Raw genomic sequence first — 17,278 nt, forward strand, 5'->3', positions numbered from 1 at the left:
CGTTTTCTAATGTGCAAAACATTCCTGCAGAGAAATGTAATAAAAGAAATCTTTAATAAACAACAGCACCTTGTGACATTAAAGCTTGTGTTATTCTGAATGACAATTAAGGCATGTTCACACTTGTTATGTTTAGACTTGCTCTTACTTTTTCCAGGGAATTATTAGTAGAAGATTCATGGAAGTTTCACTTTTTATTTATCTGTCTGTCTATTTGTCACTTTAGTCCTGGTCTAGTCCAGGTTTAATTGTGTTAAGTACAACAGCATTACAGATGACTTGACTGATCCTGTTCTTACTGTTTCCAGAGGATTATTAGAAAGTATCTTGTTTAGTTCTAGTTTAGTCCTGGTCTCTTGTCCATGTTTAGTCTTTGTCTAGCCCACATTTAGTCTTGGTCTAGTCTAGGTTTAGTTCCAGGTTTAGTTCCTGATTTAGTTTCAGGTTTAGTTCCAGGTTTAGTTCAGATACAAAAAAACTATTACATGCAATAAATAAAGGAATACATAATACCAATGCAGAAGTGGTGGAAAGTACCGTACCTGAATTTATATAATTTGGTATCTGTACTTTACTTAAGTACATACAGGAGACACATTACTGAATAGGACTGAAAAGTAAAAGTATTTTTCATTATTGTTTGAAACCTACTGAAAAGTCTGAGAGTTTTTTTTTTTTTTAAATCATGTTCATAATCTGAGTAAACAAAAAGATGCAAAGAAAAACAGCTAGAAACAAACTATTGATTCAGTTGTTTCTACTGATCAAAATTCTGCCCAAATCTTTATCAAAATCACTACATTTGAAGCTTCATTACATCTGAAAACATGCATCAAATACTTTTACTTTTTACTCTTAAAGTACATTTTTAAAAAGGATAAAAGATGCAATATTTACATTTAAGTAAGTTTGAAGCCTATTATTACATAAAATAGGTACAGTTATTTTATATTATACTTATCGCATATAATTATGAAGTTAAATAAAGAGAAAAGTAGAGTCTTACCTTAGATCCAGCTCTCCCCAGCTTTTGCTTCTACTGTCCTCATCATCTGGAAGAAAGAAGAATCCAACTGATGAAATGGATTCTTTCAATAGCAGCATTTCTTCCACTAGCAACATTTCACAAACTCAAAAAATAAAATACAAAATAGCAAAGTAAAAAATAAATAGCTGCGTTTGTCAATCACACTTCTGAGTTTCTATATTGGATGTTCCTGGTAGACTGATTCAAAACCGATTGAGCCCTCCTCTTCTCTTTCAACTTTTGGCTTTCCCTTCAGTCCCTCCTCCTCCTCCTCCTCTTCACCTCCCACACAGCATAACTGCATCAAAGTGACGTCCTATTAAGTGTAACACCATTACAGAAGACTTGACTGATCTTGTTATTGTTATTTTTCCAGAGAATGATACGCAATTAACACACACATTCACACTCAACCAATAAACCTAGGAAAAGTGATTAATGAACATCAACTTTACGGTTATATTTTGAGTAGTATTAGTAGTAAGTCTATTGTACAGCACTGTCCTTGTTCCACCTTTTTTATTATAAATTTGATACTTTGTTGTATCTTAAAGTGCATGGATAACAACTAATTTCTTATATTTTTTATTGTATTCACATTTTCGTATTACACTCTGAAAATTAGAGGTTTACTGTACGATATGTAACGTCACTTTTCTCTTTTTAATTCTTTCATGTTGACCCAAAAAGTATTGTTTGGATTTTAAAGGTGGATTATGTAAATTTCCTAGTTGAGCGTCTGCTACCTACTTGTCTCCGTGGATACAGATGTTATTGCTTTGCATACATTTTTTTTACAGTATGGACTTTAACTTTCTACTTTCAACTTTAATCTTTCAGTTTAGAGACAACCAGGTGTTGGAACCAGGGCTGGTTAAAGGTCAAATCTATTATGTAATTTCACAAAGGATAGGTTCACAAGAGGAAAGGTTTCACGGTGGAGCTTTACGATATATGGGCTACTTAAAACTTAAATGGAAAAAGGTGACGTGTCTTTTGAAACGTATTTGAACTGCACTTTTCTTAAGTATCCAAGTATATGTTTTGATTGTATGACTGAGCTACGGTGACTAAGTCCATGTAGTAAAAACATCATCAAACCAACAAACTAAATACATTTAAACTAATAAAAAATACTCATATAATACTAAATATTTTGAATTTATCACGTTTTAACTCATGTGGACCTTGTAAAAAAAAAAGGCATTAATGTGGAGAAGGTTTTAGAAACTCTTTTTGCAGAGTAGAATCAGCAGACCACCAGTGTCCGCTTGTCTTTTACCTGATGTTGAGAATATTCGGGTTCTGCGATCTCTCCCCACACCTTCTTCCTCCTCTTCGTCTTCGTCTTCATCCTCCTCTTTTACAGCGTCTTCTTGTTTTTTTGTTAAGCGAATTCCCCGTCTCCTAATACGCGCCTCTGTACCCCAATCTCGAAAACTAAAACTGGTTTTAAGGTTCACCGATCCTCCTCCTCTCTCTCTTTTCTCATCAATTTCAACTTTCCCTGTGACCTCCTCTGAAACTTCTGAAAACTCCTTTTGCTTTTCCTTCTCTTGCTCGTCCTCTTCGTTTTCAGGGCAACTTATTAACACCTCCGGGGCGTCTGTTTCATAAGTAAGGCTAGGACAGCTGCTTGGCTTGTACAGCGTATTACTAGCTGTCAAATACGTGTCCATTTCTTTATGATTGTTTAACTGCTCAGACTCTGCTATCTTAGCCTCATCACTAACTTCCACCTCCACTTGCTCGTGAGAGGTTTCTGTGTTTACCAAAATGTCTGCTGTGTGTGTGTCAGCATGCATAGCGTCCCCCAAATCACCATGCATGTCAACTCGACCCATTTCCATACCTCTTAACCCCTCCATCTCCAATGACTCCTCATCCTCCATCTCCAATTCGTCATCTGCTTTTATAACAGGAATCACCATCTTTCCTGCACCATCTTGCTTTTCGTTTTGGCTTTCCTCACCACTGTCAATCTTTTCATCAGATTGTCCCAGGATCTCGCGTACCACATTTGTGGCCCATTTCAGATGTGGGGCTTGGGAATGCCGCTTTGGTTCCTCGGACATGCTCCAAGCTCCACTCAATCGAATTCGGATGGCCTCCTCTTCCTCGGGAGTCAGAGTACCAGATTTCTCCAAATTGGATTGTATTTGTTCATAGGGTATTTTGACAGGGACATCTGCGTAGGGGTTACTTGGCAAAGGGGAAAACCGCTCCTTCTCATCCTCATTTTGATCACTGTTCTTCTCTCTCCATTGCACTAGCAGTCTTTCAGTTTGGGAATCTCGTTTTACTGTCCCAAATTCGTTAAAAGAATTGCTTCTAAGTCTTACATCATCTAGAGTTAGAGTATTTTGATCATTTGAAGGACTGTGCATGTCCTCCAACGTTTCTCTAACCTCATCGTATTCATGTTCTAGTTTAATTTGAGGAAGAATCACTTGGTTTGCTGTTTCATCATCAACCCGCGACTCATCCGACTGAGGCTGACCAATCACGCAGAAGACAAATTTTGGTGGCGTGTCTCTTCCGGGTGTATCTGAAGACTCATCCGTTGTTTCCTCTTTGGACGATGCCTGATTTGCATCTTTCTCTCCCACCCAGAACTCCATGCAGTCTTTAAACTCCACACTTTCTTCATCGTCATCGCCGCTGGAAACCGTTACGAACCCATCTTCTGCAGACAGGACTCGATCTTGGTCCAGTGTCCAAGCTACGTCACTCCCCTCTTCGCTTTCCTCAGAATTGCCTGTAAAGCTTTCAGGCCTATTTTCCCAAATTTCCTCTAGCTCTCCATCTACGTTTAGCTCCTCTGTCTCCTCACCGCTGTATCTTTCAACAATCTCGATCTCTTCTCTGACTGAAGTTACGTCTTTGCTACCTGGATTTCTTGGTTCTAGCCACATTTTCCGGTTTTCTTTTTTATTTCTTTCCTTTACTTTTTGTTCCATTTCTTCTTTGGATATTTCTGAACTCCACTCATTGCGACCGACAGCAGGAAGTGGCGTTGTGCTGCTCTGTGATTGGCTACTTACATCTGGCTCCCTTGTCCTCTCCCTTGATGATCTCCTTTCTCTTTTATAGTGATCATAATCTCTATTTCCATCTTCTCGTCTTTGGTCATCTAGACTTCTCCTCCTTGGTTTTTCATCCGCTCTGTCCCTTCTTACCCACCTCTCGCTCTCTCTTTCGTCTCTATATCTATCATCCCTATACCTGGGTCTACCCTCTTTCTCCCTGTACCTCTCCTGATCCCTGTATTCCCTCTCTTTCCTGCCCCTCATCTCTCCTTCGCTCTTGCTATGATGATACATCACCTCATCCCTGTCTCTCCCTCTCTCCCTCCTCCTCTCCCTTTCATCTATCTCTCCTTCGCTTCTCGTGTCCCTTCTTCCGTCTCTCCTCTGGGCCTTCTCGAAATACATGTCCCTATCTCTCCTCCGATCTGTTGAGAACATCATTGACTCTCTTGGCCTCCTCTCATCTCTTTGTTTATCATTCTTTCTCGGGGCGTACCTATCCCTCCGTTCTTCCCCATCCATGCCTCTTCTCCTGTCATCAAACTCGCGGTATCTATCCCTCGTTCTTTCACCCCTTGCGTCTTTGCTGTCATCTGTTCTTCTGTAGTCTTCTATATCTTTGGGTCTTTCTCTTTCTTTTTCCCTTGGTCTATCTCTTTCTCTAACCTTCTCTCCATCCCTGCCTCTATCCCTCTCTCTATCTCTCTCTTCTCTCTTCCTCTGCCACCTCTCTTCCCGCTTCTGCTTCCAGGGTAGCAGTTAACATGATTGGTCCATGGCCTCTCATGCTTCTTGGAAAAGTATCTCCTTTCCTCACTCCCCTGTCCCCCTCTTTTGCATTTTCCATCTCGATATTGGACAAGGGGCGTACATTTTTACTTTCTTCCCGCCGTTCCCTCTCTCCATCCTTGGGAATCTTGGGTCTCCTCTCCTTGTCATAGTATCTGTCCCGTTCGAAGGGTTCTTTGTATCTTTCTTTTGTCTCTCGCCTTCTCTCTCTTCTCCACTCTTCCTCTCTGGCCCGCTCCGATTGGGCAGTCCTCGCTGGTCTCGGACTTGGGTCTCTGGTGATTTTTCCACCTGGCTGAAGTTTGCGGTCAGACATGTTTACAGTAGGTACAGTGACGAAGCCGCTCCAGCTGGGCCTTTGTGTCCCCATAGCCTGTAATGAATAAAGATATCAAGCATTATATTAACTCGATATTACTTACAAGAACTTGTAGTACTGGTTTAGAAGTAAAGTAACATATACTTCACAAATATAACTCTTGGCTGTGAAACTTGCCACCTTAGAGCAGCATTTTACTAAATTTGAAATAGCTAAGGCTTGTTACTTGCTCACTGAAAAACCATTAAATCTAGTGCAAATATACTCATAGCTAGAGCAGCATGAAAAAAAATGCAATTACAATTTTTCTGGCAAGTTTTATGATTAGATTTGCATTTTATATCTTAAAATCAGCGTTCAGCTCATGGTGCATATTTTAAACATGTCGATTACCAGTAATATCTGTGAGAAGCCTGAAATATGAACTGTGAAACACAAGAATCCCATGCATTTCTGAACAGCTTGTAAAGGTTTAAATTTCAAGTTACTTCTTTTTTTTTTTTTTTTTTACCTAAATATACAGTATACTTTGTTGTTTGCAGTCGCCATTCTATCACCCTAAAATTACTACCTCTGTGATTTTGGTAATTTTGAAATTGCGATTTCAATGTCATTACGATATATTGAGCAGCCCTGCTAATAGACCATGGCCAATTTGACATTTGACATGGTGATAAGGGATAAAGTGTGTTTGCATTCATACTCATAGCGATCAATAAAAATGTCTTAATAAATATGGCGTTCAATCTTAATTACATGAACATGACAAAGCAGAGTTTAAATCAGTGACATTATGCAAAAATAAGCATAATCCGAAGTTAATGATCTCGAGATAAAAAAATACCCAAGCTGATCATTGACAATTTGACACAATTAAACACCAATTTGTTTAATTTCATACACTACATAAAAATAGGTTCTACTTATTTTTCTTAACAAGCCTCACCTGCAAATACACACAGTTGAGTATTTGAGTATGTGAGGCCTGTGACACATAGGCACGGCATGTCACAAGTGAGCCAAAACTAAAGTGCATTTGTGGTTTGCTGGTTAACCCATAGCAAATGTACTCAAACGGTATTCAAAAACATGTAAATAAAGTGGAACTATAGCAGCATACAATATAGTGACTTACCTGAATTGTTGCTTTGGGGAGATCTAGGCTCCCCTATGGTCTCTCCAGATCAGCACACAAGCATTGGATTGCATAATAGACTGAAATTCCTTCCAGCGTTTTCATTGTCGAGGTGCCATAGCATACATAGCAAAAATCCTGCTGCAAACTGCGTATCAACTGGCTCTTGTAAGTGCTTTTTTATAAGTTAATGTTTACGCCTTAGCTCTCTCCTTGCTTTCCCTGTTTTTTGCCCTTCTCTCCTCACCTCCCTCCTGCTTCAAATTCCCAAACAAGTCTCAACACATTGACAACTATCTCTACCCTCCTCCTCCTCCTCCTTCTTTCTTAGTTTGTCCTCTGCTCTCAGTCGCAGTTACTCCACAGGGCTAGTCCTCTCTCTACAATAAATCAACACCAAGAAAGCTAAGCATGTCCAAAAAAACTCCAGAGGTCTTCTTCCTCCCTCCCCTTTTGGGACGATTAGAGCGGCCTGGCCTGTGCGGACCCCAAAGCTAAACAAGTTACCACTCTCAGTTTAAGCCTTGCCCATTCTTCTTTCACTAAACATAGGAAGTACACCTCCTTAGAGCCAGAGACTGCAGGCGGTGATTGGTTGACATGGATAAGCAGGGTGTGTCCGCTCAGCATACAGACAGGTAGGATTGTGTGAAAGCCAGAGCCAAGGTGGGGGGAGGGGAGCACACCACAGAGGGCTGAAAGCATAACAAACAGTAGATCATTACCCCTAGATTAAACTTCTCTGTAAGAATTAAAGGAGGGAAAAAAGGAAATGGTGTCGTATGAGTAATAACTGTTCATATTAGGCAATCACGTATAGGAACGTTACAGGAAGGAGTAGTTATATTATCATTATAGTAATAGATGCTGCTGAGTCAAACAGATCACAGATTACACTTAAGTCACTCCTAAAAACGCACTTTTTTTCACTGGCTTTTAACAAGAGAGATGTACATTTTCTTGTTGTTGAGTTTCTATGTTTTTAGTAGTGGTATTGGGTTTGTATTGTGTATTGTGCTTTGTCTATCCTCTCTGTTCGGCATTTTGGCCAGATGTAAAGTTTTTAAAGTGCTTTATAAATAAAGTTGGTATGATAAGTCTTGTTGATTTTAGACTATCAGTAACTAAGCATGCCATGAATTAATCAACCCTGGTATTGATTAGTTAAGAGTTGCAATTATAGTATAGTGGTGGTCAGTATTAATAGTAATGGATCAGTAAAGTCTGTCTCTGTCAAAAGCCTGAAAAGATCAGATTTAGATATAAAATGTATCTTTAAATAAATAAACAGAGCAAAATAAATGTTTTTTCACAGTGCCAAAAATTGAGACTAGATCAAGATTTTTATCACAGTAATCAAGTGACATGATGATTAACGGTTCACTATGTCTGACACATGCTATTGATTTTGATGCCTCTAATGTTCCTCAATGTGGCATTTAACTTCTCTAACTTCTCAGGTCAGATCTGTGGAGAGGCGACCCCCCTCACAGTAAGAATGCATGCTTTTTTTTAAGCAATAAAACTAAATGAATAGATGCAAGATACATGAGTTTAATGTCAAATTGAGCAAAGCAATATAGTTTCCAAACAATATGAAAAGCTTACTGAAAAGTAGGTTACCAATGTTTGCTTTTCTGCCATATTACAAACTACAATCATCCATTAGTTCACTTTACGAATGATTTAGCCTTTTGTTTGTCTAAACATAAAACTTTCTTTGTTTGGGAAAATTACCTTCATCCTGTGTCTGGGGAGAGATAACATCCAAGGACAGGTCCCGTAACAGAGCTGCACTGAAACCACGGCCTGAATGAACTCATCAAGTAAACACACAAACACAGAGTAAGCTCATCATTGTTAATTACATCTGCACAACCAAATACGGACAGACAGAGATTTAAAATGGGCTATTATGTTATGAGTATAATTGAGCTATTTGTCACTTAGGTGTGTCTCAGACTTAGACTTAGACTTACTTAGTCTAAATTGTAGTCTGTAAGTTGCATTCAGAAGCATTCAAGTAAAAAAAGTTACAATCATATTTAAGTCTTTTTTTAAGTTACTTAAGTCTTTATTTGGAACTGAATAATACAAATGTAATATTACAATGAAAGCAAACAACTTTATCTCAGAAGGTTGAATTAATTACTTATAAAACCCCTACCCCTATTTTCTTTCATTGACAATTTATAACCTTATCCACAGCTGACAGTGTCATGATAAAAAATATGTGTAAATGTATAAAATTATTGCAAATTACAACACTATTTCTGGATATCAAGTCTTAATCTAGTTACAAATTGGCCATGTATCAGTTAGATAATTTATTATGTGTGTAGTCATTATGTGTCAGTGTCATTAACATCCCCGGATAGAACTTTCTCCTGTATTTTTAGTATGAATGACTAACTACACCATTTATTTCACAATAATAAACTGATATAATAATCCACTATAATTAATTATTTAGATAAACCTTTCATATCCCTCTATGATAAAGTTTCATGCCCCTAGTCTCTATGATTTAATTTGTGTGTACATACCTGATCAAGAGTTGGACTAACAGATAGCCCATGCTGTGTTTTTGTCTTGCACTGCATTTTCCCATGCCTAATCCCAGTTCCAGGTAAATCCATCCAGGGTCAGGTGATAAGGAAGTGAAATGATTCGTGGTCGCTGATTGGTTACAAATATGTTGCATTGAAAATAAGAAAAGAAAGAAGAGGGAATATTATTAACTAAATCTAAAAAAATAAATAAAAAAAAAGTGTCTAAGTGATGTAATCTGCAATGACAATAACAACGATTGTAAGGTTTAAGCATAAATAATGATAAGTAATTCAGTTTAGCGAAGCACATTTCTCACCCAACACGTCGTTTTAAACCATTTCCAATCATTTCCAGGTAGTTTTGTTGTATGTAGAGTTAATAATACTTAATGCAGAGAAGACAGTAGCAGTTTTACGTAAAATTATAACTAGGGTGACCAGTTTTTGAAAACCCAAAACTGGGACACGCTTGGTTTGGAGTAATAAAACTGTGAAAAGTGTGCGAAATTAAGATACATTTTTATGCACTCGACTTATTCAAGCACGGTTTTCTGTATTTTAGCTAAACAAACATCAGTATAATGAATTTTTACTGATGGCCGGGCCCAAAATATGGACACGTGGGGCATTTTTTGTATAAAACTGGGACAAATCACTGGTTTTGGATAAATCTGCTGGGACAGGGGACACAGCGGTCAAAACTAGGACTGCCCCGGGTAAATAGAGACATCTGGTCACCCTAATTATACCAGTATTTACCTGTCTCTCGCCTCATTGTGAAACTCTTGCACGGTAATAATTAATACCACGTGAACGCGTCTCTGTGGTCGGTCACATGGTCGGGTCTGTTTGGTTTCACTTCCGCATCCCGCTACTGTACGTGCATGTAGCTTGTTAGCCTTTGTGTGTCACCCTGAGGAGACTTACAAACTATTTTTGCACACAAAACAGCGTCGCGTAAAATTTTCCCCGCGTTTGCAAACTAATTCTGCTCAGGTTTTGCTTCACTTTGTTGCCCAAAGCGATGCGTCAAATCAGGAAGCGCTGTTAGCACGAAGCTAGTTTTCCTAACTCAGAAAGCTGCTTAAACTGCTTAACGTTTTGTTCCTGAACACCACCAGGAGATCCAATGAAGGTAATTATAACAAGTTTGTGAATTAATGCGTGTGAATCGATACTGGCTTGTAAAAAAACACGTGTTATCTTATGCAAATCACCCACTACTTGCGTTTGAAGTTCCTAGTTTCAGCTTGTCTGCCATATGTTTCCACCAAAATTTATCTTAGAATTACAAGGATCTATCCTACTTTTCATTTGCAATTAATTTATTCTTTATTTTTTGCATCCTGATTAGCTCGTGCACACTGTGACTTTGATGCATACTTACGATTTTTAGGAGCAAGTACTCATTTCCTTCTTTTTGCCACATGGTTGGTCAGTATTACTCAGAATGTTTAAGGAACAGGAGGATAAAAATACTCTTGAAAATGGTTTGCTTCCTGAATTGTTCTTTTTTCCCAACATTAATACATGCATTTTCATAGTCAGCTTTTAACTTATATGACTAAGTAAATGATGGTTAAGGTTAAATTATTCATTCAATACTCGTAATGTACCGTAGCAAAAACTGAAATATCGTGATGTCGTATCGTCAAAAGGCCATCACAATATATTGAATTACAAGTTATTTTGCTTAAATGAATTGTTATGGTGATTTTAATGTCCTTCTTTGTGGTTTTAATGTCTTTCTTATTCTGTAAACTTTGAATTATTTTGTGTATGAACTGTAAACCTGACTTGCTATTCTAGGGAACTACATAGACCATGATCCTTTGGTGTTAACAGTAGCAGACATGAAGAAATAAATGTTGTGAAACACTTTGAAATCTTAATTCTTCAAGGCTTTTAAAAGGAAGAAGTAGCATATTCACAATTTTGTAAGCCTCCAAAAACTATTGCAGAAAATATCAAACCATGAGAAGCATATCGTGAAAATATCGTATCGAGAAATTTTGCTGTTGTTACATCCCTATTCAATGCACAACCTGAATACATGGAGTCAGAAACGCAAAACTAAAATAAGTATTAAAGCTAAATTCCTTTGAGGAAGTATCAGTGCTGGGAAAATTAATGACTGTGTTTTAGAATGATCTTTATAAGACCGTGGGGTAATATTAAATTTTGTTCAAAAACTACATTCAGTTGCATTAAAATCATTGCTATCATTATTGGATCAAAAAATTACATTGTTTAGTTTTTCCTAATGCATTGTCTCTGACTTATTGTTGGGGATGTAATAATAACCTAAATATTGTGATATCGTATCGTCAAAAGTCTCACAATAACACTGTGCGCTGTCACAATATATCGAATTACAAAATCTTTTGCTTAAATGCATGGTTTTATAGTACCAGTAGCTAATAAACATCGGGAACTACATATCCCATGATTCATTTCAGCGCAGACAACATGAAGAAATATGTTTTTACGTGATTTCTTGGGATTATGACAGTAATAATTCACATCAAAATCTTGTCAGGGTATTTTTTTAAAAAGTGTCATATTATCTACAATTATATCAGCCTCTTCAAAATATCGAAATATATATCATACTGTGAGATGCATATCGTGATAATATTGTACCAAGAAATTTGGATATCATATACATCCCTATTGTTTAACATAACCATAACCAAACAATTGCTATCATTGTTGGATCAAAAAATTACATTATGTTGTTTTTCCTAATGTATTGTCTCGGATTTAATTATTGTTTACCACAACGATCTGTTTTCCAGGTACAGAATTGTCTTTGGGGCTTGGTCCTCTTGTTGATGCTCTGTGGATGTGTTTCCAGCACAGATAAGGTTCCCACAGCTAAAACTCCCACAGAAAAATCTCCCACAGAAAAATGTAAACTCACACCTGAAACTAAATCGGAGCGTAAAATCCTCGATCTACTGGCACCTCTCCTCAACAAAAAGTAAGAAAATACCACTTGGCATCTGAGCTGTCTTCACAATCACCATATCTACCCATTGTTCAATATAAATGATCCATGAACAATAATCATTGCCCTTATTTGCTCTTATTGGTCTTTAGTAATCATTTTATCATTGGTCTGAGCAACTTTTTTAACTATTAATCCATCTTTTTATGTAATTATGTCAAGGTTTTACTCATGGTCAAGTCTGTTTTTTAATTGTTTTGCATAACTTGCTGTTTTAATGTTTTCTAGTCACTGCAAACCAATTTTCTTGCAAGGACAATAAATGATCTACCCACCATTTTAATTTCTATAGCAAAATTATCTATCGCACATCAAACTGTTTTGCTGTGACAGGCTCCAGTGTGTGTTTTTGTCTGCACCTAAAAGTTTGAAAACAAGTTGGGCAATAATTTGGTATAACATGTGGTACTTCTTACTGTCCTAAATATCTAAAACTATTCACTAAAAAGACAGAAGAAAATTAAACAAGGGCTTTATTTGACATTTTTACTTTTTTACACATTTCATCAGGGCTTTGTTCACACTTGTTTGGTATTTGGATGGACTCCGGTTTAGTCCTGATATAGACTTGTTTTTTTTTCTCTCCTCCTCCTTTTTGCATTGTCACACTAGAAACATGTGGAAAACTATGTAGTAATGAATAACTGAATACCCAATCATATTAATTCAACTTTATTATAATTTCTTAGTTCACTAACATGTTTTAAACAATGTGTTCTCAGCTTTACTGTGCAGAAGCAGGAGGGCGAGGACAGCTACACGTATGTTTTTCAGTTATGTGGAGATGCAAATGGTGTTGCAGGAGCTGGAGTTGTTCAAATTAATGACAAGACAAAGGAGCAAACAGTTGTTGGATTATATAACTCAACAAAGGCCATTGGAGGAAGTAAGTACATTTGAAAATAACCGCCAAAAAAGGTTGCTATTGCTATTGAAGCCTTCCTTTATGTCACAATACTAAAATAATAAATTGGAAAAGATGACAAAATGATACCCAACCAAAATCTATACATATAGAAAACACTTTTACAATAGAATGTAGTTTGTAACACACAATTGTACTAGTTTCTATAAAATAATCATGTGGTTGTTTACTTGTTCTGATTGAGACCAATGTCGTTCTATTCAGGAAATACAATAGTTTGGCCTATTTATGTATTGCTTTTACAGTATTTATACTTGTAAATGTGTGTACATAGTTGTGACACTAGTTCTATTATCAGTATCTGGCTGTTGATTATATTTTAAAGGTATTTTTTTATTTCTGTTTTTGGACAGCCGTTGATACAATGTGTACATTCTGTAACTGAATGTTCTTGTTCTTTCAGCTTACTGGGTGATGTTGATCTATGAAAATGGACAGAAATATGGCTCCCACTGCCAAGGAGCAAATAGAAAGGCCATAATTATGGTTTCCTGCGACAAATCGATAAACGTGGTATGAGTAAAAGTAGTTTGAATAGGAGTGAAACAATGTTTGGAAAGTATTTTATTTGAGTTTTAGTGAAAAGTATTTGGATGAGAGACTGCTGGGTGTCTGGTCCTGCCTTGCGTAGAATGAAAAGTGTGTGTGTATTTGTATGCATGTATGAATGATTGGTGGTGGTCAGAGGGGTCGATGGCACAGATTGGCAGCATTGCCCTAGGGCAGATGTCGCTAAAGAAGGACCTGGCCCACCACCAAATATGGATTGAATGAGTAATGCAGAAAACTGTGAAGTAACTTTGAGTGTCTGAAAAAGTGCTCTATAGACAGTTACATACATTTCTACATGGTTTCTTGTATGACAGGGTTAGCCGGTTTTACACAAAGTAAAACTTGCTTTTTAGTCCTCTACAGACATTATTACTACAAAATAATTGCTGATTGGCTATTGGTATTGGTAAATTGGTATTAGCTTTACAGCTCCAGTTAGTATAAGTGTATAGAAGTATAGTATAGTATTTATATATAGTATAAATTGTTTATCTTCAGCTGAACATCCATATTCAAGACAAGATCAAAATGTACTTGACAATTGTGAAAGAACTTCAAATTTGCCCACAGAAGTGTAGAAATACAATGTCCTAACTTTTTTTGCAACATTCTGAGTTTCTTTATTAATAGTTTTGTGTTTTGTCACCTCCACAGGGCCCGCTGCAAGTCGTTTTGGAGGACAGGGAAGGAAACGACTGCTTCTACCTCTTTGAAATGAGCGACAGTGCTGTGTGTCCCGTCGTCCAGTCACAACTCAGTGCTGGCTCTATATTACTCATTGTGTTAGTAATAAAACATTAAAACATTAATTTCAATCATTCAAACAAATAATCACAAAGTATAAATGGTCTTTTGTTTCTTTTAGGGCGGTCTGTCTGGTTGGTGTATACCTAATAGTAGGTTTTCTTTATCAAAGACTTGTCGTTGGAGCCAAAGGGATGGACCAAATTCCACATTATCCTTTCTGGGCAGAGTTTGGTAACCTAGCAGCGGTAAGACCTCTTCAATGGATTTAATCTGATTGAAACAATTTGTTTTACATTTTCATAATCTTAAAATGGACAGCACAGTCCAATAACTATGTGAAATTCCAAATTAAAAAAAAAAAGTCCACCAGTTGTGGATTAGCTTCATATAAATAGACGTATTAAAGTAAATGAAGTGGACTGCATAACTGCATAATTCCATAGAAATGGAACGTTAAAATAATATGGTATGTGGAGACGCAAGCCCACTCATACCAAGTGTTTTATGTTTTTCAGTGTAATTAAAACATCCATAATTTAAAAAACATGCTCTTATTTTAGTCTAGTTGTAGAAAAGTTACATGCAGTGGCTTTAACTGTAGACTGTGTCAAAACCTCTGCCTTGCTCCTGCAGATTCCAATTGTTTTACATCTTTACATCTCCATTGGTTTAATAAATGTTATCCTAGCATGTAAATAGAATGATAATTTGAGACGCAATCCCAATCCCTACAAACAGTTTTTTTTTTTATCCACAAAGAACCTGGGCAAAACCTGTACTGGTCCATCAGAATTCTACTGTAAAACTATGGGTAGTTTACAGTGTGATGTTTCAAAAACTCAAGGCAGCAAATTATTCTATCTTTTGATTGGCCAAAATTCCTCTATGGCATTCACAACATGAAAAAGTCATGTGAGTGAATCCCAAGAATATATCCCTGTATCAGCACCACTCATTGTAACTACACCTAGATTGGCTTTTCATAATTCATAATGAACATAAAGTTGGGGTATTAAGTGGTTACTAAGCCTGACTAAGTCTTTGTCTTTGGCCTGTCGTGCTAACACATTGTGAAGCACAATATATCACTACAGAGAAATTTTGCGATTAACCATAATATTGAAAATAGTTTATGCCATTGAACCAAAGCTAAATAATACCAGTAAACTTATTTTAAAATAGACAGTGTCATTAAAAAGCCTGAGCTGCAACCAATAAATAACAGAATAAACCAATAATTAGCCATTTAAGTTATTTATTCTACTCTCTAGTGTTGTAGTACTAAAGACTCAAGACCTTTTTTTTGTCGTCTTGGTCTCGTCTCGAACTCAACCACGTTTGGACTCGGTTTTGTCTTGGTCTTGAAGGCTCTTGGACTCATTATTGTCTTGGCCTCGAGGTCTGACACTCGAATGATAACATAGAGATAGATTTCTAAAAACATTGATATATATGTGCCACAATAACTGTAAAATACAAAAAATAAAAATTACAAAGATGGTCTCGATTTGGTCTCAATGGGCCGTGATCTTGGTCTTATCTCGGTCTTGACCCTCAGAGGTCTTGGTCTTTTCCTGGTCTCGGGACCCTGTGGTCTCGAACTGGTCCTGGTCTCAGTTAGTGCGGTCGTAACTACAACACTACTACTCTCTAGAGCTTAAATCTTATGTTATTACATAAAATGTCACATATTAAAGGCTAATGAAAGTGTAGTTAATGTAAATTTTATGCTGTGGCTCTAGTTTTTTAAATTTCTTTTTCTTTTTGTTCAGGATGGATGTGACTTGGTTTGTCGCTCTAAAAACCGCGAGGAGCCAAACATGTACAGAGGAGTGGCCTCAGAGCCGGCGGAGGAGGAGCCAGAGGAGCGGGACGACCACCTTCTACCAATGTGACCTCACTCTGACAGAGACTTTTACTGTGTGATTGATGTTTACTCTCCGCAGGTTAGACAAACTGAACTCTTGTGTATAAGTCTGTTTATTTGTGTTGATTTAGGACCTAAAGTGTTGTGACTAAAGAGGATACATTACTCAGATGGCGGCACATGTGGCTTTTGGTCTAGTTTGATGTGGACTTGGTGGATTTTCACATGCACATTCATAACATTAAAATGATGATTGAACCAGGCAGAAACAAAACTAAACTGGACTCGATCAGGACTAAACTAGGACTTTAACAAGACCAAACAGGACTGAACTGGGCTCAAACAAAGACAAGTGTGAAAGCTCCCTTATGTTGGTTCTGTTCTAGTCCTGGTTTAGTTCAATAGTTTAGCCTGAGTTATATTCCGAGTTACGTTCTGAGTTACTTTCTGAGTTAAGTTCCAAGTTTAGTCACAGTTTTTTGTTCATGTGGTGTATGTGCATGTGTGAACGCAGCCTAATACTGTTTGTTTTTTTGTTTTTTTTTAAAGTTAGCTCTCCAACCAATGAGTGATTCTACAGAAAATGTGACCGTCTAAATGGAGCTGAATAAGTAAAAAACATTGTGTAACTTTGCTTTTCTTTAGTAAATGATCTGTAAACATTTCTTTTACAAATGTCTTGTTTTGAGCACTGATGTTATGGGATTGGGTAACACAAAAATCATTTGTATTTTTTTTTTTTTTTTATGGGTCACTGTTTTGTAAATGACAAAACACACTGATACTGCGCTTACAACTCCAAAGAGTTTAAACTGAATGTAATATCAATATATGTATATTTGTACACTCAGTCTGTTGTGAAAGAGCACTTAAATTGATTAGTAAAAGGATGTGTTGTGACTCAGCAGTTTGAATTTTAAATATTAATATGGAAAATGTGTGTAAACTGAAAGGGATTTATAGAAGGTCATCCATGTTTTAATATTATAAGGGCAATATTATACTCCAGACTTTTTTAGCTTGGCAACAAAAGTACTTGATCTTAAGTTAATTTGTGTTTGCTTTTGCTTTCTCAGATTTGCGTTTGGAATTTACACATACTATTATTAATGATTTTACAGACTTGGTAGATAGACACCTAAGTGCACTCATTTGCAGAGTGAATGTATGAAATGGATTTTAATAAAACTGTAAAATAAACGTTAGACGATTAGTGAAACATACAGATGGTAGTTTTGTTAATGCGTAGGGCTGGGGGATAAAGGGATAATATAAATATAACTATGCTGTTTAGGATAAAATGTGTGTTATAATTCACAGATTTTC

General features: G+C 36.8%; 1 protein-coding gene across 2 annotated transcripts; it reads left to right on the forward strand.

The window, feature by feature from the left end:
* Positions 1–9,693: 9,693 nt before the first annotated feature.
* m6pr (mannose-6-phosphate receptor (cation dependent)) lies at positions 9,694–17,175 on the forward strand. Of its 2 annotated transcripts, XR_002318854.2 has the most exons (8): positions 9,694–9,986; positions 11,650–11,834; positions 12,584–12,747; positions 13,190–13,299; positions 13,993–14,120; positions 14,204–14,330; positions 15,858–16,031; positions 16,502–17,175. XR_002318854.2 is itself a non-coding variant. In XM_020927942.2 (7 exons), the coding sequence occupies exons 1-7, from the start codon at positions 9,981–9,983 to the stop codon at positions 15,978–15,980; spliced, it is 843 nt and encodes a 280-aa protein (XP_020783601.2). In that variant the 5' UTR covers positions 9,694–9,980; the 3' UTR covers positions 15,981–17,175. The 2 variants fall into 2 exon arrangements, 1 of the variants encoding a protein (XP_020783601.2); XM_020927942.2 differs by having other exon boundaries at positions 15,858–17,175.
* The last annotated feature ends 103 nt before the right edge of the window (positions 17,176–17,278 follow it).

This window comes from Boleophthalmus pectinirostris, unplaced genomic scaffold, assembly GCF_026225935.1.
Source record: "Boleophthalmus pectinirostris isolate CB_2022bp ecotype Guang Dong unplaced genomic scaffold, ASM2622593v1 HiC_scaffold_6, whole genome shotgun sequence".
Classification (NCBI taxonomy): Eukaryota; Metazoa; Chordata; class Actinopteri; order Gobiiformes; family Gobiidae; genus Boleophthalmus; species Boleophthalmus pectinirostris.

Excerpts from the sequence above, each read along its gene's own strand:
- m6pr (XM_020927942.2), top strand. Across the intron at positions 12,748-13,189 it reads AACAAAGGCCATTGGAGGAA|CTTACTGGGTGATGTTGATC; the intron begins GTAAGTACATTT and ends TTGTTCTTTCAG. Across the intron at positions 14,331-15,857 it reads AGTTTGGTAACCTAGCAGCG|GATGGATGTGACTTGGTTTG; the intron begins GTAAGACCTCTT and ends CTTTTTGTTCAG.